The sequence below is a fragment of the Pseudonaja textilis genome, chromosome 1, assembly GCF_049901715.1.
Source record: "Pseudonaja textilis isolate UNSWEBS1 chromosome 1, rPseTex1.2, whole genome shotgun sequence".
NCBI classification, from domain to species: Eukaryota; Metazoa; Chordata; class Lepidosauria; order Squamata; family Elapidae; genus Pseudonaja; species Pseudonaja textilis.
This window is the reverse complement of record NC_141990.1, coordinates 70,377,341-70,399,718: the sequence shown is the minus strand read 5'-3', so window position 1 is coordinate 70,399,718 and position 22,378 is coordinate 70,377,341. Positions and strand designations below refer to the sequence as shown.

General features: G+C 34.9%; 1 protein-coding gene across 3 annotated transcripts in view; it reads right to left on the bottom strand.

Moving 5' to 3' along the window:
* Nucleotides 1-22,378, bottom strand: part of SIPA1L2 (signal induced proliferation associated 1 like 2) — an 82,550-nt gene that overhangs the window by 35,548 nt on the left and 24,624 nt on the right. For all 3 annotated transcript variants that reach the window (XR_003374541.2, XM_087937581.1, XM_026705193.2), the window contains exons 3-8: nucleotides 21,144-21,277; nucleotides 15,904-16,092; nucleotides 13,772-13,946; nucleotides 12,950-13,053; nucleotides 4,538-4,695; nucleotides 3,370-3,946 (exon numbers count right to left, since the gene is read on the bottom strand). Coding sequence is in view for 2 of the 3 variants with exons in the window: in XM_087937581.1 (XP_087793707.1) it covers nucleotides 3,370-3,946; nucleotides 4,538-4,695; nucleotides 12,950-13,053; nucleotides 13,772-13,946; nucleotides 15,904-16,092; nucleotides 21,144-21,277 (1,337 nt within the window). In the remaining variant the exon portion in view is untranslated. The remainder of the gene's footprint in view (nucleotides 1-3,369; nucleotides 3,947-4,537; nucleotides 4,696-12,949; nucleotides 13,054-13,771; nucleotides 13,947-15,903; nucleotides 16,093-21,143; nucleotides 21,278-22,378) is intronic.

Genomic DNA, 22,378 nt, shown 5'->3' with positions numbered 1-22,378 from the left:
GGGCTGGATTATGTTAATGTAAACTTACATTTATTGAATTCACACAAGAAGGAACTTTAAACCGTAACCAAACAAATTGGGTTGATAAAACATGCTAAGCCATGAAAACAAGACAATAAACAAAGATTAAATTAACAAAGCTTGTCAGGTAAATAGAACTGCTCAATCCAACCTGGTTAAACATGTTGCATAAACACAGTTTATGAATGGCAGCAGTTGTAAATCCTAGCATGTTTCTTTCCATATTACTCATATTTCCAAAACAATCCTTATTTGAGGAACCATAGTATTTGGGATATTATACTTTGGAATAGAGGGGGAAAGGAAAAAGAGGAAAAATCGCCTCAACTCCAAGATCCACTGAATATTTTGTCTAGAGAAAAAAAAATTCCATCTGAAATTATCAACTCTCTTCTTATTTTGTTAATCCCAGTGTCTTAAAGTAGCATTGTAGTCTTGTAGTCATCTTCCATGCATTTAGTGACATAGCTACATGAATATGTAATAATATGTGTAAGAACTGAAATAGAGAAGACAATAGTAAACACTGTCTGCTATTCAATTCTATGATCGTCCAGACATATGAACTGAATTCGTGGATAATAATCTGAATTAGGCAAATAACCAAGAATAGAATTTTTCACACATTCTTTTACAAGGAAGTGAAGTTGAATCAACTAGCTGGCAGAAAGTTAGAAGTGCTGGCAGTGAATACAGTGGAAGAAGGAAATCAAGTAGGAAACATAGATGGAATTAAAGGTAGTCCTTTTTCAGGGATCTTTTAAAGTTATAGTGGCACTGAATGAAGACACTTATTGTATCCTATGTCTATTACCAAGTGTATCTGATGATTCTTGACTCTTGACGAATGTATCTTTTCTTTTATGTACACTTAGAGCATTTGCACTAAGACAATTTCCTTGGGTGTCCAATCACACTTGGCCAATAAAGAATTCTATTCTATTCTATTCTATTCTATTCTATTCTATTCTATTCTATTCTACTCTACTCTACTCTACTCTACTCTACTCTATTCTAGCTGCTCTTCAATGACCTGGTCATTGCAGTCCCCCCGCTGTCTCATGAACAAAATTCATAAATTACTGAATGCCACCCAGAGTCACTGCTCATAAAATGGGCAGCTATATACATTTTTTAAATAAATAAATATTTACTGTGTGGATTGGCTCTGTCCCACCAGGCTAATAAAAGCAGCTAGGGAGGAGCAGCCCCATATCTGCATTATAGGGTCAACATTTTGATGAGGTGGCAGAGACCCTTGAAGAGGCACTGGTCTGCCTACACCTCAAAGGGCCATGCCTGGATCCAACAAAACTGGTCTTCTATTGCCACACCTCTAACCCTGAAGTTCTAGGATTAGTGAAAAAGTGGTAATATCTGATATCTGATTATATCTAATTAAAGAGGGCATCTGGGTCTGTAGCATTTTGGATTTGAATCTGGACATTGGACAGAAATTGTACTGAGTTTCCTCATGTATGATCTGGGATGGGATTTGGATGGCAGGGATATGATGCTTCTTGTCTTCCTAGATATTTTGATACCATCAACCACAGAACATCTATGAGGGCTGAGAGTTGGAAGCACAATGTTATGTTCCTGGTTGTATCTGAGAGGATTAGTGTTACAATTAGATTGTGGCAAGTAAGGACTTTTGCATGGTTTTACCTGGTACACCACTTGCAGCTTTACCTGGAACACAATGCACTGAAAACAACCCTTGCTCTTTCTAAATTAATTTATTATCATTTGTTTTACGTGGGACTGCCCAAGCATAACAGAATTTAATGTTGAAAGAATTATTTGAAACCTACTGAACCACAGCCTGACTTTGATCTTTTAACCCATTAGAGGATCATCATGATTTAACATACGTTTTAGGTAAACTGGCTCTTTTACTGTGGATGAACCTGTCAGGGTGTAGCTGTTTTTAACCTAAGGTGCTCTTGGGTTATTAAGTCAACTGAGGCACTTGTTTCTTGGTCTTTTTGATACCGATGCTGTTGCTTTAACTGAAGTGTCATAGTTGTCAGGGGCTCTGGAGGAACAATATGAGTAATCCACTTCTTTCGAAATGTCTAAAAATGACATTGTTTACTTGAATTTCCAAGTAATTTCAAGGAAATAGTGGAAGATTGCTTTAAAATAAATTAATTTCTTTTTACAAGCAGTCCTTAATTAACGCTGGCAATTGGGACAGGAATTTCCAACATTAAGTGACATAGTTGGAACACACAATGTCATGTGATTGTGCGGTTAGCAAACATAATTCCAATTCTTCTGGTTGCTATTGTTAAATGAATCACACACCATTTTTAAGCATGTCAGCAGTAGAGGTTGCAAACTGTGACCATCAGACCTCGCAATACTGCAATATCATAAAGTGATTTCTGAGCAGCTGAATTGCAATGATGTGACTGTAAAAACACTGACAGCCAGAACTTTGACAATTGGTTGTAAGTACCACTTGTACAGCTCTCTTGTCAATTCAAATGGTCTCTGAACAAATGGTCATTAATTGAGGTCATTAAGGTATTCTTCAACAATAGGAACTTTTGTTGCATTAGTAGTAAACATTTTCCAGAATGTTTGGTAAGAGTTGGATGCAAATGCACGGAGACTAAGTATGTGATTAAGGATCTGGAATCTTAATTTGTGTATTTTAGACTTGTCCTATTATTACCACATTTGTGGCTGAAATCCACAGGATTGCTAAAGTGCCTTCTCAGTAATCATTGCTGATTAAGAATGCAAATAATTCATCTGATTAAAAATTATAATGCAACAGTGGAAGGAGAATCTGTATCAAAGTTGCAGCAGTGCATTGATGATATGTGGCACCTGTCAGCTCGGCAAGCTGGTCAAATTTTATTTTAACTTGTTTCATACATTTCTACAGATTTATAAAAGATAATAATTTGTATGTTATTACATTAGTTATATCTATTTTCCAGACTAAGGCAGAAGGAGTGTGCCTGGTCCAAAGTCATCCAGCTGCCATCAGTGCTAAAGGAAATTTAAAAAGTCTCTGTAAACCTAATCCTGAATCTTAACTACTACACAATATTGGTGCTTGTTCTCTCTCGTGGTTTCTCTGTCTCTGTCTGTCTCTGTCTCTCCCTCCCTCTCCCTCTGCCATACAAATAAATACTACGAACACAATAGGCATCGTGATCCAATGACCACGTTGAAGTGTGAATAAACATGTGCTAATTCCTCTTTAGAGCTTCTCTGCTGAGAGGCAGAGCTATAGCACATATACAGTGCTGTCACTTAACTTTATTCATCTTTAAGCTTCTTGAAAATAACTAACTTTTGAAGAATAAAAGCACTGAAACATATACTTACTTCTAGCCTTTGAACTATTTCTCGGATGTCCTCAGCACAGTTATCAAATGCAGACAGAAGAATGCATTCTCCTCTTTCGTAAAATATTTTTATACTCATTAACCCAGATGTCCAGCCAATAACATCTCTGCAGGAGCAGTTGAACACAACGTTTTTTGACTCCTTTTCAATCAAGACGATAAACTCATTGGAGATGCCAAGCAGGCATTCAATATCAAGTGACTGACCAAAGTCTCGTGCTATCACATTCCATATTACTGCTCCAACACTGAATAAATGAGCATCCTTTCTTGCTTTGACTCTTTCTCTCTTTTTTGCCCCTAATGAAATGAGGCTAAACTTGACCGAAGTTTCTATTGTAGCAGTAGTAACAAAATTTTCTGCTAGATCTTTCAAGTACTCTTGTCGTGTTCTGGTTGCCATGGCTCGAAATTTTTCTGATTTGTGGGCTGCGTTTTCTGCATTAATAACTTTGGCTAAAAGGAAGTCCCGGAAAACTGCTGACTTAGGAAAAGTTACTCCTTTAGGGATAGGTGGTCCAAAAGGTGGAACATCTTTTGATCTTGAAACTCCAACACTAAAAAAGTAAAGAGAATGAAGAAGTATTACTGTACATCATGATTCTGTACAAATGAGAAATAATTTTTCCTTAACAATTTTTATACTCTTTAATAGACATTTGGTGACTACGCAGCAGCAGCAAAGGTTGAAGAACTCATTTTAATTATGGCATTTTGCTGTTATATTCTAATATATGCTTTATTAGCCAATTAATCCTTAACCATTAATTTCTCTTGTACCAACTCATCACAACATGAGTACTGGAAAAGCTTTAATGATTGAAAGAAATTCAGCGCAAAGGCATGCAACTTCTACCTCAATTACAGATGCCATTCTCTAGCCATGTAACTAGGAACTGTGGTAGTGCAGTGGTTAGACGGCAGTATTGCGGGCTAACTCTGCCTACAGCTTCTGTGAACAGAAACTGCTTCTGTATGGAACATTCATAACTGACGCTGCTAATTATTGTGACTAAATACTGATTTTCTAGGTTTTGCTAATAATCAAGCTTTGTAGATGAGAGGTAAATGCTAAAATTCAGAAAACCTACACAATTCTTAATGGACTTCAAGAAGCCAAATTGACTGGTCCATGCATTTGTACTCACCTATAGCACACTTTTTCAGTGCATGGATTGTGGACTTTGACAATGACAAAGACATGCTGAAAATGAGAACGGATATTTTTTGGAGTAAAAGGAAGTGCTCCAGGTTCTTGAAAGACAATAGTAACAATGTCATTTCCTATATGCCTTTTCCTCAGAAGCTAGATGGGAAGAAAAAATAATAATAATTAATTATGAAAATTTAACTTTTGTACCTACTAGGGAAAAAAGTGTAAATTTAAATAAATTGGAAATCACATAAGAAAATGAAGTCACATAAATCATGAATAAACATATTATTGCACATGGAGATGAATGAATACACTAATAATCTATCTCTTATATGTATTTGAAATCTAATAGCTTCTGAAGAAAGGAAATTGTTAATTATATTCAAGTGTACAACATGAAATATAAAGGTACATTTATTGATCCGTGTTATTTGTTCTTCTTCATTCCCCAAATGCAATTTCTAAATCTTTGAAGAGAATGTTTATAACTCAGACTTGAACTGTGGAGTCCTTACAGCTCTCCAAGGGTGTTTGTTTTCTTGCAGATATTTCATTACGAAACTAGGTAATGTCGTGCTACAAAAAAGGCACTGATCATGTTACCTAGGGTTTTTTTTAGCACTGATGATGTTATCTAGTTTGGTAATGAGATGTCTGCAAGAAAATAACCAAGCAGAGAGAGAGCACCAAGGACTCCACATTTCTTAATCTTTCACATCCAAACTACAAAATTATAGTTGTTTCTTTACTAAGTTTTTCTTTACACTGAATTGAAAAAGTTGATACTACCAACAATTTTGCAATTATTTAGAAGGAAAAAAAAACTATTAGAAATATCAAATTCTAAGAATTATGCAGACATGAACCTATTTTCTTCTTTAAATGCATTTTCTCATGAGCACTCCACAACATCAAACCAAAAGCTATTTCTTGCATTATTTTAAAAGCACAGATTATAGAAAAAGAAACTACTGTAGAAAATTAGGTAATCCAGTAGTTGAGTTTCAAAACTATTTAGAATTATTGCAAGATTTTTCCTGTACTTACTTGGTATAATAACCAGTAAGGTCACTGAACTGTAGAGGTTTAACTGAACCTATATTTAACTGGTTTCAATTAAATGGCAGCTTAATTATGCTTTTGAGATAAGAGGACAGTGAGAAAATATTTATCTGACACAAACTGTGAACGAAGTCTATATTAAGCCATCTAGCTTTATTAAGATAAATGGAAGTTGTCATGACATCATAAATAACCATTGTTAAACTTCAGTTTAATGGACTATTTGGAGAAAAAGGGTGTCCATTTAATTCTGAATGATCATTAAATACAGAACTAGGTCATTAGAATCCATTTGTGTAATTGTGGTGTTGTCATATTTTCTACCCTTATGCAAACAATGCTAAGTGATTAAATATTAAACCTTTCTGTAAATATGCAAATCATCCAAGTTGATACAAATGATATGAATTAATGCAACTGTTGAGACCACTTCAGAAACAATGTACAAAGTTTATGAGAAGTCTAAACCAAAACCTCATCTATTGCAACCAAAGTTTTCTGAATGAAAAGCAACAGAATAATGGTTTTACTGTAGCTATAATACATTTTATAATTGCGCACACGCACACACTCATTTTAATGGAGTATAAATTGTTAAATCTAAGACTGAATTATCTTCAGGGAAGTGAACTATGTATATTAGTGCCAGTTTACTTTTCCAAAATGAAGAACAATTGATAGTCAGATGTTGCTAATAGCCAAGGAATAAAACCTATGAATTTCATATTGGTATATGAAATATTATACTGATAAATCACTGTTAGAAAAAATAGAAAAACTCATGCAACTTTCACATGCATTATTTTCACTCTGGAGCAAAAAAAACTGTTTTCCCTAGTTTAAACATATTTTTATAAAAAGTTGGCCAAGTTTTCGTGCCAAATAGCCTCATCCTAATTCCTGAGAGAAAAGAAATTCTTCTAACTCACAGCCCACTTCAAGGAAAATACAAACAAGCCCCCAAAAATATTCTGATTGAAATGTTTAAGTAAAGTCAAGGAAGACATAGAAAAAATAGGAATAATATTAAACATATATATTAAAAAATCAAACTAATGACAACCAGAACAGCAACCAGACTTAAAATCGATAATGAAGTTATTGAAATGATGGACAGATTCTGTCTTTTAGGAATGAATATGTACAATAAAGGAACCAGCAATCAAAAAACACATCACAGACTAGTACTTGATACAGGAGCAATGAAAGGCTTGGGAAAAATACTGAGCTGCTGAATGTGTGTAAACCTGAAAGATCAGGATTGTGCAGACAATGATTTCCCTGTGCAAAGGCTATGAAAATTGGACTTTGAAGAAGCAGGATAGAAAGAATATTGACATCTTTGAATCTTAGTATTAGAGAAGATTACTGAGAATACCATGGATATCATACAAAACAAACAGATCCTATAACTAATCAACCCAGAATTTTCCCTTGAGAATAACCAGGCTCAAGTTATCATACTTTGGGCACATTAGGCAAAGAACTAGCTCCCTGGAGAAGTCTATAATTCTGGGAATGGAGAAAGGAAAAATAACAATCAGAAGCAAACTGAATGAATTTAATTATAGCAGCAATGTGTACACTCCTGGAAGACCTGAAAGATCAGACTGGGGACAGATTGTCCTGTAAACAAAAATCTATGTGCTTGTTAAACTGGACACCAATTTGATGGCACATAATCAATCGATCTGTCAGAATGTACTCCACTGCAGACAGCATCCATCTATGTTGATATAGTTCATGGAATTTGTCTCCATTTTTGTTTGGAAAGCAGAGATGTGTTCAGCCTTAGCTAAAAGATTTCTGGGCAAAGGCCTTGCACCGTCTGAGGCATGCCCTTGAAATTTATACCTTTAGTGCAGGGGTGGGATGCAAATATTTTTACTACCGGTTCTGTGGGAGTGGCTAGGTGGGAGTGGCTAGATGGACATGACCATGTGACTGGGTGGGCGTGGCTTTTTTGCAGCTCTGTTTTTTTGCCTCCTGGGCCTCAGGGAAGCCTGCTTGAGGGGGGCGTTTTTGCTCCCAGGAGGCAAAAAACGGAGTGCTGGGAGCCCGCACAACACCCCCCCACATGCCCCTTTTGCCTCTTGGGCGAAGCAGTAAGACAGAGAGGGGGATCCCAGCACAGCTGATTGACGGAACAGCTGATCATCAGGAGGAAAAAAAGAAATACTATTTCAGCCGAAGGAGTAGCTGTTTTTTTTTACTACCAGTTCAGCTGTAAAGCACCACCACTGCATTACTGAGAATGATGTTAACTGTGGTTCCTCTCATTTAGAGACAGTTCTTACACAGACCTATACTCCCATTTAACTGGCATGATAAACATTTGGTTCAAACAGCTTCAAATATTGGGCTAGTCACCCTCTGTCAATCCAACACAGGGGAAGATAGGAGGAGGAAGGTGTATTAGATATGTTTGCCACCTTGAGTTATTTGTACAAATAACAAAGGTGAGGTACAAATAAATAAATTATTAAAATAAAATGAGACTGAAATTCTCAAATTCTTAAAAATGAATGAGGCCCAAGATATTGCATGTGTGTGTGTGCATGCGTTTAGATCAATACAACTACCATTATCACCAAGGTAAACAAATAAGGAAAACAGACTTGTGAGTCTAAATATATAGGTAAATGTAAGAAAAAAGAAATTGCAAGTATACACACACAGACACATACATGCACACAGAGGCATACAAAAGTTTCATTTTCTTTTCTTTTAATTTGATCTTTTTCTTTCTACACATTTGTTATTTTTTATTGATTTATCTGCCCTTCCAACTTAATCAATGCAACCACTGTTAAAAAAAAACGCCAATATACAATACAGTACACAGATCACGTGGCATTACTTCCAAAGAAGGCAGCCAACATTGTATCTTACATCTTCAAACATCACTATTACTTGAATTTACAAGTCCAGTAGCAATGCTCATGTTGTTTTAATTCTAGAGAAGTTATGGAATATGCTGTGATACTACTGTTGAATTTAACAAGACAGTACAAATTATAAAGACTGATTAATGTTTACTAAGATTACGAAAGGGATTGATTGCTCCTGGAAGTAAGTGTTGCAATATGTTGGAGATAAACTAAAACAAGATTTAATTTCTGTGGGGAGGAATCAAAAGATATTTGGAAATAAAATAAAGGGGAGGAAGAAAAACTGGGAGGAAAAAAGAAGAATACTAGAAGTGGCTAAGGAATGTCACAATTTCAGTGACAGCTACAATATAAATCTGGAAGGCGTAAATCTAGGAAGGCTAAAGGTTACTGCCCACAGTTGCAAATTCAACAATGCTATAATAAACAACATTCAACCTAAAGTAGAGCTTTTTGTTGCCGCTGCCTACAATTGGAATCAAACCTATTTAAAATCAAAATGTGAGAACAGCTAACTAGCCATTTCAGGAGGACATGTCCTTGTGCCATTACCTGCCTTTCATGGCCTACTCATAGCTTAGGCAGTCAGAGCACAGCTTTAAATATTTGACTCTGGAAGTAGTGTTTTCCTTCTCATTCTATCTCTAGACACCAAATGCAGAAAATGTAGAGGTATGTTGATGTGGAGACTTGAAATGATATGTTCTGGATCAGCAAACTTGGGTCTCTTGTTGGTGCTGCCCCCTTCCATCCAGTCCCTGATTCCCCTTTCAATCATCATCCTCACCACCTTTTCTGTCAGAATCTGCTTCCTTTTGGCCGTTGGTTCCTCTCTGCATATCATGTTCTTAGGTAATTTACAACTCCCACAGCCAGAGATGCAGAGCTAATGCCCTTTCACAACACAAGTTCTTCATTTCACCTATACAAATCCTGATGACCACAAGATGACAGCCAAAAATACATACATACAATTATTTTAAAAATTCAATCACTTAATGAAAAGGAAAAAAAAAACAATTTTGTGGATAATGTTGGGCAGAATCAGAATACAGCCAATGTATTTATTTTATTTATTTATTAAATTTATCTGCTGCCCATATCACCAAGACATAAACCTGAATCCCAGCCCTTAAGATGTTGCAAACAGCACAGATCCATTTCAGGTACACAGTAATACCTAGCAGGTTGCTAGCTGTGAAATGGAGGTGAATACAATAAAAACAAGTCTATTCAATGTGATATCCTTTCAACTATTTAAAGAATGTTTACATGTCTCCTCAATCATCTTTTTTTCCAAGGATAAACATAGCCAACTTCAAACTTTCTTCATAGGCTTACTTCATAGGCTTACTTACTTACAGAGGCTCTACTCCCCTAATTATTTTTTTTATTGCCATTCTCTGAACTGTTCTAATTTCTTTGGATCCTCCTTAAAATGTAGTGCCAAGAACTGGGTACAATACTCATGGTGCATAGCTACGATTTGGAAAGTATTCTTCTGTTGATGTAGGTCTAAAATTGTATTTGCTATGTTTGTTCACTTACAGTCTTAGATCAAATATACTTTGCCTGTTTTGCAGTCATATTATACTCCTGGATCGTATTCATCTACTATTTCAAGTAATAAACTATTTTTATATGCATTTTCCTAAGGAAGAACTCTGCACTTATATTTATTAAATTTCATTATGCTACTTCAAGGTAATTTTAAATTATCTTAAAATTTCACATTTATTTTCTAAGTCATTAGCTCTCTGTCTGATTTTTGTTATATGAAAACCTGATACGCATTATTTTCACCTGTTCATCCATGAAATATTAAAGAGTAGAGGATTCAGGAGTAATGCTTGCAACATCTCATTTGATATCTCTCTTCAATTAGGTGAGGTATTATTGATGAGCAGTAAGTAATACTATTATTGCAGTTAACGCTTGCTGTAGTATATAAGTACAATAAAAAAATGAATATGAATGTGTGTGTCCTTTTCAGAAAAAGAATGCTATTCTTTTTCTATCTTAATGGCACCCAGAATCTTTGACAGGATATTTATTGGAGTGAATGAACGGTTGAATACTATCAACCGTTCAATACCACTGAATACCACCCTTCTAGCAGAGACCTGATAGTCCTTAGCCTTAGCAAAAGGATGGCTGCAACACTGATCTCTAACATCAAAAACAGAGCATACCTTTTGGTTGAACAAAGCTGTTTCTCTGAATCTGTCTTTTTAGCTTTGGAAGGAAAAAAATTAAATAGAAAGCTCACACGTCCTCTTTCAGACCATCCCTTCTATATTACATTCTGTGTATGTTTTGGACCCTTCTCAGTCCAACAATTTACAAGCTAATTGGCAGTTTTATTGGTTTCAAAAAACATATTTCTAATCCAATAGAATGCTGGAAAGAAATTATGTAAAGGGACTCGGGACTCTGTCAATTAGCAGGATATCTCTTTAAAAGTCCTGATAGCACTTTGCAGAGTCACTTTGCAGAGTGAAATGGGTGGTGGGTAAACTTAATAAATAAAAAATAAATTAGGAAATAAATAAAATAAAGACTGAGCAAAATGAGACAAAATTTACTAAAGTATGTGGAGTCTTCCTCCCTCCCTCCTGGTCATTTCAGTTTTATGCTTGCCAGCCTTACACATACACCCAGACACACAGAGGTAAAGCAGAATCACATACAAGTGCAGTAATCTTGTTACTCAGAATAAAATAGAGATAGCTAGAACCTATTACCCTGCTGGTAAAGGGATGGAAAAAATCAACAAGCCATATCTTGCATGTTTTCCCGACAAGTTCAGAAGTTTGTGAATTCAGTTGTGACTTTTCCTAATCTTTCCTATTCCTTTTTTCTCAAAAAAAAAATATCTATCTCTCTTTCTCTCCCTATCTCCCTCTCTCTCGCCCCTCCCCTCTTTCCTTCTCTCTGTACTGTTTAAAAGAGGGAATTTTCATTACAATTTTTCTTACATGCCAGACTATGTAGTTACAAAGCAATCTCTTTTGTTCTTAAAATATCTACACACTTTTGCTGAATACTGTTGTTCTCAAATAACTAGAAATATTCTCCAGGCATTTTCTAATAAATCTATCATAGCTAAAATTACTTTTAACACTTCCTCCAATCTTCTCATCAACAAAAGGTTAGATTTTGAAATTATTCCAGACAACTGAGGATATACGTGTGAAAGTCATTATTCTTTCTATAGGTATGTAGAATTATGAACATTTATTCTCCGAACTGCACATATCATGATAGAGAAAGGTATATTTTAAGAACTAATCTCATTTGTGAATAGCTCTTATTTACTAGAATTAAACCCATAATCCTTGATAACATTATTATTTTTGAAAGTTATATTTAAACCTCCAATCACTTTTTGCATATAAAATATTCCAGAAAATCCCAAAGCACTTGCACAGTGCTTTTGAATTCAACACACTATAGTTAGACCAACTAGCACAGACAAACACAGTATTACAAAATTATTAATCTGAATCCTTTAGTCAATGGCAAAAAAACACATTAACTTCAATAAAACAGGATTGCAAATTCTATAAAACTCCTAATACTTGATGAAATTGGATAGAGATAATCCTTGACTTATGACCACAACTGAGCCCAAAATTTAGGTTGCTAAGTGAGCCAGTTGTTAAGTGAGTTTTGCCCTGTTTTACAACCTTTCTTTCCACAGTTGTTAAGTGAATCGTTGCAATTGTTAAGTTAGTAACAGGGTTATTAACAGAATCTGGCTTCCCATTGGCTTTGCTTGTCAGAAGTTATGAATCAGTTGCCAAGAATCCGAATTTTGATCATATGACCTTTGGGATGCTGCAGTGGTCGTAATGTGAAAAATGGTCATAAGTGAATTTTTTCAGTGGTGTTGCAACTTTGGTCACTAAATGAACTGTTTTAAGTTGAGGACTATCTGTACCATGTACTATCTGTACCATTTTAGCCACCCTTAATGTTTTAAGATATTAAAAAAATACTTAGAAATAAACCATTTTCAGACATTACATTTTCTGCATATGCTCCAATAGTATAAGGTATAAATTAGTGTAGTAAACCAAGTATAACAAAATATATTAAAAAATGAACCAATGATAGTATTACATGCATGATGTAATACTATAAAATAGATGGTGAGATTTATTTTAGAAAAAAAAATATTTTCTATAACTGTATCATTGAACACTGGGAATACTGTACAATTGAAAAATCTCTCCCTTTTTAATTCCTATGTTTTTGCCTGAATTTTTAAAAATGTAAATAGATATCACAATTATTTAGAATATTTAAATTACAATAAGTTAAATTAATCACAATTGTTGTCATTTGTTCATAGTACACAATTGGAACAGAAAAAAAAGTTACAAGCTGACTTTTTTGGTTGCTGATCCTTAGTCAAATATTAGTACAAGATTCCAAAGTAGACATACCTGTTGCCTATTACTGGGCATATATGGAAGCATAGTTGAAACATGAAACATTATTTCATAATCTTTATAGGTTGTATAAAGAGAATGAGTTCCAGTTGAATCAGCTGAAAAGAAATTCCAAAAATGAGTACATAAATATAGACATTAAAGTATACCTTAGTGCATTTTCTTCAAGTGAATGTTATTTCCTATACTAAAACTTTTTTTCAACCCATATAACCTAACTGGTGAATGCTCATTGCTAGCAGGTCACAGCCGGCAGGTAAAAGTAAGAAAGATAAAAGTTTCCCTGTCCAGTCATATGAGACTCTAAGGTATGGAGCACAGGGTTGGACTGGGCAGGAACTGAGGCAAGGAACAGGAGCTCGCCCCATTGTGCAGCACTCGGGTCTCAAACCCAGGATGTCAGCTTTCCAACTGACAAGCTCAGTGTCTTTAACCTCTGAACCATCATGCTCCCTACAGTAAAAATAACCTGGTATTAATTAAACACAAACCTTCTGAAACAATGTCCAGAGGCACCAGTCCCTCACAAAATCTATCAATTATATACGAGAAGCAATATTCCTACCTCCCACTTTTTTTTTTTGCTTTATGTCTTAAGGTTGCACATCATAAAACAATGGGCACTTACAATGACAGACCACAAAGGAAGATGGAAGCATTTAAGTCCAAAGTGATGGTTGCAGGGCATTATGGACAGCCTCTTCTGCAGAAAGGGGGGGGGGGGAGATCCTGGAATTTACAGGCACTACTTTAACAAAAAAAATCACGCAATCTTACCATTTTTACATTTTATTGCATTTTGTCATTGCCACTTACTTTTATTATCTAATTGTGCTCGGTATTTACTAAATCCTTTGAGTCGTACTCTTTGACCTAGAAGATCAAGAAATTCTTCAAAAGCAGGACCCGCTGTCTCATTGTTATACATCTCTTCCTCTGTGCTCTGGCCTGCTTTGCAATATAAGATTCCAATCTTGTGCTGAAAACTGAGCTGAAATTAGGAAAAAAAATAATTAGCAGTATTTTCCTGTTTTCCATCCAATCCACTTTTCATTATATTAAAAAAAATGTATATTGTGTGTGCATGCGTGTGTGTGTAAAATATTTTTAAATCATGAAATGCCAAATTAGATGTTTTAAGTACTAAACTATGAAGTACTGGATAACAACAGCATCTTCTATTTTTGGATGACCAAAGCAAGCCCAATGTTGCGAATTAACTTTGAAAGACTTTTCCATTGATAAGTTGTCCATCAGAACTTTTATTTTTCTCCCCTTACAGCAATATCATATTACCAGAATTTTCATTATGAACATGCATAGAAAAGATTAGTTATTTGAGCTTTCCAGCTTTGATTGAAACCAAATGAAAGATACTTCCCAGCATAATGATCTGTGGATTGTTTTATAAACAAAGATCCTCATTCCCAAAAAATATGTGGCAAGGTTTTTTGCCAGGAAATATGTCTGTGCCTAAAGAAAAAAAATTGCAATGATACACAACTAATTTGTATGTCAAGTAAAGGCAAGTTCTAGATGGTTGGGACAATACTCTTAATTGGTGTGGAAATGAAATGTGGTAATGGAATAGATCTGCCAAGCAAATAACTTACTTTTACGAAAATGCAACCTATTAATCTGACATAAAATAGGGACAGCATAAGCAACTATTAAAACAACTGCAATCATCTGGTTTGCAATGTGTTTGCTGTAGGTAGTCATTTGCAAATAAAGTAATATACAAATAGAATACACTTTATATAAAAGATGCTATTACTAAAAACTTCCAAGAATTTAATGAGTACAAAAAATTTGTGGCCATTAAGACTATTTTTTAAATTTATTTACTACTTAAAACCCTTCTATTTGATACATTCCTTGTTGTACTAATAATTATTTTTTATTTTCTTAACTATTTGAAAAATATTGGTGGGGAGGAACTTTCCTCTCACTTAAGAGAAGAATAATTTTCTGTACTGTCAGATTCATTGTGCTTAGTTCTGACAGTCATCAGATCTTAAAGCATTTATAAACTACCATCAGTAGAAAAAAAGTAATTGTTTTACTGACATCATAATAAACTCACCCTACTTCCTTCTCATTCTTATTAATTTATTGACACTGTATGATTCCAATATTCATACATCAGTTCTTTTATAATCACATTAACTGCATTCAATTTTAACTAAACTTAAATCAAACATAAGTTTATTCTGGCCTTAAAACCACAGAAAATTACTTCAGCCTGGAAAAAGATATGCCCTTCTTTATACATGAGCATCTTTACAAAACTGGTATGATTTAGACGGCTAAATAAATGTTCTATCACTGAACAGTTACTAGGGTAATTAAAACAGTGGTTTCATATGTGTGTATGTGTGTGTGCGCGCACTGTATATATACATATACACACACACACATATATAAATATATTTACCTGATATATACACATATGCAGTTTACTTAAAATAAATAAATATGCAGAAAGTCAGATCTGCTGCATTAGACCAGACAATCTCACCTTTATTCACTCTGAATTTAAAGTATATATTCATTTCATTGCTCATGCAGTGTTAACTTGTTAGATAGTCCCAATTAAGAATTTCAGTTGTTTGAACCATCAAATTTCCCACCTCGGTAGGAAGGTTAGTATTGTGAATAAAATGTGCTAATTATAATTAGAAAATGAAACTTGGAAAAGGTGAAAGACTAGCAAGACAATAATGTTCTCCTTTTATATAATTTGATGCTCTTAGCACAATGCTTTTTTAATCTGCTTGCTTGAATATTGCAAAAATCCTCTTTCTACTATGTTATTTATCTAACCAAAGTCCCTGCAGTAAAAATCTTCAGTTCCTCAAACAGGTAAGATCAGAATCTCAAATCTCTATTTATGAAAAGGAAGTAACACATTTGTATTCTAATGTTAAAAGAAATTCAATATCTACCCCTTGTTCATCCAGCTTAAGTAGCTGTTCAGACACTTTGGGTGAGTTGGAAGCTTGTCTCAGGCACTGAATATTCAGTTCTGGTATTACATATCCCAATACTTCCTTAAGAGGTAAGCCTCGTGCTGTGCCGTGTCTAGCAGTAGACGGAATGGCATCTTCTAAAATGGCTCCACGCAGTGTTGTAAGCTGTAGCAACAGAAAAATATATTGTAATATGTTTAATATTAATGCAGTCTTCAGCAACTAACAATGTGGACACACTGATGCTTAATTCATGATGCAAAACCAGTGGAAATCAGTGGTATTTGCAGGGGACCAAAACAAGCAAGGCATCGTGATAACAATCCCAGGCCTTTGTGCATGTGTGCAAAGTCAGTCCACATTCAAAGTCTTTGACCACAGTGTTATGATTGCCTATTTTGACTTCCACCCATCCCCTCTTAAGAATAGCAATAGCACTTAGGACTTATATACTGGTTCATAGTGCTTTACAGTCCTTTCTTAGCAAATTACAGAGACAGCATATTTCCCCCCAACATCTGGGTCCTCAGAAGGATGGAAGACTGAGTTAACCTTGAGCCAGTCAGGATCGAATTTCTGTCTGTGGGCAGAGTTCGCCTGCAATACTACATTCTAATCACTGTGCCACCATGGCTCCTTGGTGGAAAGCTACTGATTCAAACAAAATATATATATTGTATATATGTTTTTAAAAAGAAGGTAAAATATATACAGTATATGATTCAACTGCCCAAATAGATTCTGTACTGTAGTTACTACTTTTTGTTAACTTTTCCATTGTTTGACTTTCTGGGGAAGAGAGTATATTTTCAATAGATTACTTAATTATAATGCCATTATGTTTTAATCAGTCCCCAAATAAAGTAGGGAAGTTGTAGCTCTCTAGGCATTGCAATCTTTCACCTTTCTTCAGATCAGGCACTGTGGGCATTAATCATGGATATTAGGAGTTGTAATTCAAATCTGGAGGACCAGAAACTTTCCATTCCATTTTAAATAAATTGCATAAATTTTATCAGCAAACTGTCTGCAGAAGCCTGCTTGAAAGTTCATCTCTCTGATGTGGTCTAAAGTTGAAATTTATATAACTTCCAAAGTGAGACAGGACAAAAGATAATCTATTAATAAAGAGATTCTAGAACTTTTGTTTACATAGCACTACAATTCTTATAGTTATGGTGTAACACTTTTGAACTAACAACCAAGGGATCATTCAAAGAAATAAATTCTTGATCTCCATCCTCCTAGATCAGGGGTCACCAACCTTTTGGACCTCAGTGACCACCAAACTCATAATTTTAAATCCCATGGACCAGAGACCCTGGGAAAATCCCCAAAAAAGTCTGCAGGAAAATCCCCCACCCCATTTTCCTACCGATTGATCATTCTTTATTTGAGATCACAGGATACTGTTTCCAGCTCCGTTCTCAAGGGGGAGGGGGGAGAGACTTTTGGTTTCATACAAGGAGAGCAGCAAGAGCAGCAGAAGTCATTCTTTCTCTCCCCCAAACTCCACCAGAAATGGGTCTTTATGAGACTTGTCACGCCAGTGCAGCCTCTTGGAGCAGGATACCTTGCAGGGTCCCAAAGACTCATTTCTGGTGGAGTTGGGGGAGAGAAAGAAAGATTTTTGCTGCTTTCCTTGCAAAAGCAGAAGAAGAAAGAAGTGGAAAGAAGCAGCCCAGTGGCCAGGCCAGGCACATGGGGAGAGTGGGGCAAGTCCCCCCTCTGCCCTTTCCCCCCTCCCCTCACTACCTTGTGTTGTGCACAATGCAAGCAACACAAGCCTTGTGTTCCCATGGGTCATGTGGGGAGGCATAGCCTTGTGTTTCCGCGCAGCCTGGCTTAATTGCTTTGGATGGAGTGCTTTGGGGGGACATTTCTCTGTGGACCACCGAAATTCTCTTGCGGCCCATCAGTGGTCCCCGGCCCATCGGTTAGCGACCACTGTCCTAAATGATGATGATTAAAACTTTTGCTTTCCATGCCTTCCCTACAATATTTCTGTCTCAATATCTTTGTCTTTCATGCTAAGTACTTGAACTCAATAGTGGTATTGTCAATGTATTACAAGACAAGCAGATTGGATCAATTAGTTTGTCTCACTTTCCAAAACATGTCTATTATATAAAATATAGAGAGTGGGTTAATGATTATACAGATTCAAAGGTATATATTTTTGAAATTCTTTTAATCTTGAAGCATAACAGTATTTTGATGCAAAATCTACACTTTGACTTGTTGCAGGATATAGTATAGAGAACAAGAACAAGCAAGATCTTCTATGGCAGGGCTGTCAAACTTGCGGCCCATGGGCCATATGCATCATGTGCTGGCCATGTCCATACCCGGTTTAGCAAAGGGGGGAAAAATTGCAACACGTCATGTAACTATGCAAGTTTGACACCCCTGTTCTATGGAGAGCTTTGTGGAATAAGGAGGTAGATAAAATTGTATTTACTTTAAACCCATTTATAAACCACTCTATCATTAAGAAAATTATTGGTGAAGTACTATCAAGAAGTCCAAGATCTTGATGGTAACTGGGGGACTCATAAGAATGTAAGAAGTGCTCTGTTAATTCACACTGACTTATGATAGACAATAATCAATTGGATTCATTCAACAAGTTCAGACTTATACAAGAAGATAATAAACCTTCCTAGAAGCTAGTACTTAAGCTATGCTACTTTCATTCAAGTAGTTGTAAACAGATATGAACTTTGCATTTTTCCAGGTAATCTAAACTGATGTATTATGTTCAAGACAGGGAACTGCATAGTTTAACTATTATTTGTATAATAATGAAAATTAAATAATTTTATGAAATCTGAATCTCCCTGCATTTAGCTTCAATAGATGACTCTTGAATTCTAATACTGGAAGAAAAGAGCAAATTTCTGTTCAAATTTCCATACCAAGTAGAGCTTTGGGAGAATTATGTCTCACTTCTAAGAATGGTCTGTTAGGAGAGTAGTTATGATAATGATGGATAAGTGCGGCTGGCACAAGAAAGCTCTATTCTGATAACTAAAAAAGGAACAATTGGAAAGGACAGAATAAACAACCACATTCAGCTTAGAGGTTGGCTTGTTCACCAATACTGCTACTAAATTGAGTCATCTCCAGAATGAAAAATAATTCCCTGCAAGGTCTAATGTTGCCAACCTTGATTTTATAAATATTTTAAAGTCAGTTAGTCTCAAACACCTGCATTTCATTTCACTTTTCTGATGTTTTCCTAGAAATATATCTCTGTGTGATAGCCAGCATAATTAGTGATGACCTTACATTATATTTTACAAAGGCTCTTCATAAGGCCTATGATAAATCTGGTTTTTTCTAGGTCTGTGAATAAAACTTTTGTTTTTACAAAAATTCATTTGCTGGTTATCAACAGCCACATTTAACATGTAAATCTTACTTTTTAAGAAATGCATACAGTTTAAGAAAAGTGGTACTTCAAATATCCTTCCTTTTCAGTTTAATAAAATGCCTAGTTCTATTTTTAAACTTCACAATTAATATTCAACATCATATTTAAAAATAGAAATTGGCATCCTTCACTTACTTCCCTCTCTCAATTTTTTCCAAGCCAGTTCTTCTTCCAAACACTCTTCCCAAGTCTGTTTATAGTTCTATAATCCTCTTTACAGTTATACTTAGCTTCTGAATATTTGCTGATTCTATTTTCTCCATCTGTTTGTCTTTGGAAAATGTTAACTATTCCCTATAGTTCTTCCCCAGTTACTAAAATTGAGAAAGAAATGAATTTCTGAATTAAGAACTGATAGGCCCTAGTATGTTTTGGTACTTTAAGAACCATTACGCTCCATCGATGAATTTATTTCCAAAATATTTAAACATACTATTGTGGGAAAAGTCCAAATAAATACTATTAAAATCAGTAAATATACATGAAGACATATCATATTGCATTATAAAGTGTTAACAGTCACTCCACTAAAGTATGAAAACCTGAAATTGATACAAACATCTCTCAAACACATTATATAAACTATTACTTGTTTATTCAATTTTATTTGAATTGAGAAGATAAAAGATAATGATAAGAGCTGACTACAGAAGATCAGTATTAAAAGGAGCAAATGCAAGACAAAGATTAGAATGAACAAGGCCATTGTTGTCTTACATACTAAACTGTGCAATGAAAACTGATCTGAGGCTACATAAAATGGATGAAAGCAGGAAATATGTTGTTAAGGAACCCATAGGTGGAAATACATATATGTACATTTGTCTCTGCATTCTAAAATATTCAAATAATGTGTATCAGATAAATTTGTTTGAAAGATAATTGATTAGAGTTCATTTGCCCAAATTGCTTTCACTGAGTTGTTTATGAGACCTGACAGTAGTTCTCCATATCCTGCCTTCTATAGGTATCTACAAAGTGGACAGATAAGAGTCCATTATCTACATTATCTATATTTATGATCAGAAGCCTAACCTGAGCAGAAAAGATTACTCAGAATGCAAAGGGGCTGGCTGAGTTGTTTGAAAAAAAAAAGACCTGTATCATACTTAATAAAAACAAAATTTTAAAAAATCTTACCCATCTGCTCAAAATTCAAAAATACAAAACAAGATGCAGCAATACAGCCCTCTCTAAGCGGTTTTACAGAGTCAGCATATTGCCCCCAACAATCTGGGTCCTCATTTTACCCACCTTGGAAGGATGGAAGGCTGAGTCAACCTGGAGCCTGGTGGGATTTGAACCACTGAGGCTCTTAGCAAACATAGATGGTACCTTTACACTAAAATTCCAAGCAAGCAAACAAGAAAATATTTTATGGTTTTATCTGAAACAGCTTCATTCCTCAATTTTTTTGACAGATAAACATATCATTTAATTAATAACCTGGATTGGAATATATTTCAAATGAGAGGTTCATTCTAATTAATCTATGAAATAAGCATGAAGGCATGTTAATAGAATACTATGTGTGTACACAGATTAGTATTTCCAACCATCCTTGGGAACTAATGTGCAGAAAGACAAAATAAAGTTAACGTAATGATACTTTCTCCAGCCATCATAGATCACTCAGAGAACATATTTAATTTATCTAGTTATCTACATGTGGAACCATATAGACCACACAAAGGAATATAAAGTGAATACATAATAAAAAGTTCTATGAAAATCTGTTTTTCTTTTACATCTCAATTCTGAAGCGCTGTGGAAAGCTTACCTCACTTGTTCTGAATACTATACGATGGTTGAATTGTGAACCTTCTTTTTCTTTTCCTTCTTCAAACTTCTCCCTTCGAATGCTGACTGCTACAGGTCCTAAATTTTCATCTGTTCCGAAGTAGTTTTGATGCTCTGTAATGTATAAATAGGGTAAAATAATAATGAAACATTAGTCTGACAGATTCCTCTTTATACCACAAATGAAAATCACTGGTTGATATTAGATTATCCTTCCTTATGCTTTTTTATTACTGATACCAACTTTATTTTTATGACAACTTTTATACCTAAAGGAATGATGAAACATTCAAGTGAGAACATCTATACAATACTATTTTCAGCTAAATACTGATTAAACAAAGATCATATTTTTGCCTGATATTCTTAATTTAGATACCCCAATAATTTAAATTATTCTAAAATCAGTTAAACTTGTATAGGGAGGAAAATACCCACTTTAAAAGAAAAGAAAAAAACTATCTTTAATTTACAATAGGCAAAATTCAATACATGTAAACATATTTTAAATGTCATTAACTTCAACAGCATAAGAATTAATTATCCACAAGAAGCCAATACTATTAGAACGTGCTTTTGGGATTGTATCTACAATATATAAGATGGATTTTTACCTGTATTCTTCATTAATACACTTAATACAAGTGTATTAATTTATCAGATATGCTTCATGATTAACAATTTGCTTAACATCATGCAAAGCAAGGTAATTATTGACAGTAAGACACACAGCCTCACTTAGTATTTTCCCAGTGTAAATTCCTAATGCGATTTAGCCAATGGCTAAATGCCTGAGCAAGATAGGAGCTACAGTTCAAAAAATCTGAAAGTCACCATGTTCATAGCACTGTATGTTTAGGATCAGAAGACTGTTAGTTTTGTAATAGAATTTGTAGTTTCTCACCAAATTCTCACTAAATTTGGTGATGTTAGGTATGTGTGATGGAATGTAGTAGTTTGGATTCCCAGGAGGGAGAAGGTGCATTCCAGAGAAAGAAGTGGCTCAATTCGGATAGTTTGTGTGAGACAAAAAGGGTGATGACAACCCTCCATTATGGTTTTCAGATTATATGCTTGGTGTAGATAGTAGAATATTTAAGTTTGGCAAGATCATGTCTATAGGTGTGGAAGAAGAAAGAAATTTACTTGGAAGAATCAACATTTTGGCCTATTTTTATGGTTTTGGGACCCTGACGTCAAACTATCTTTCAAAGG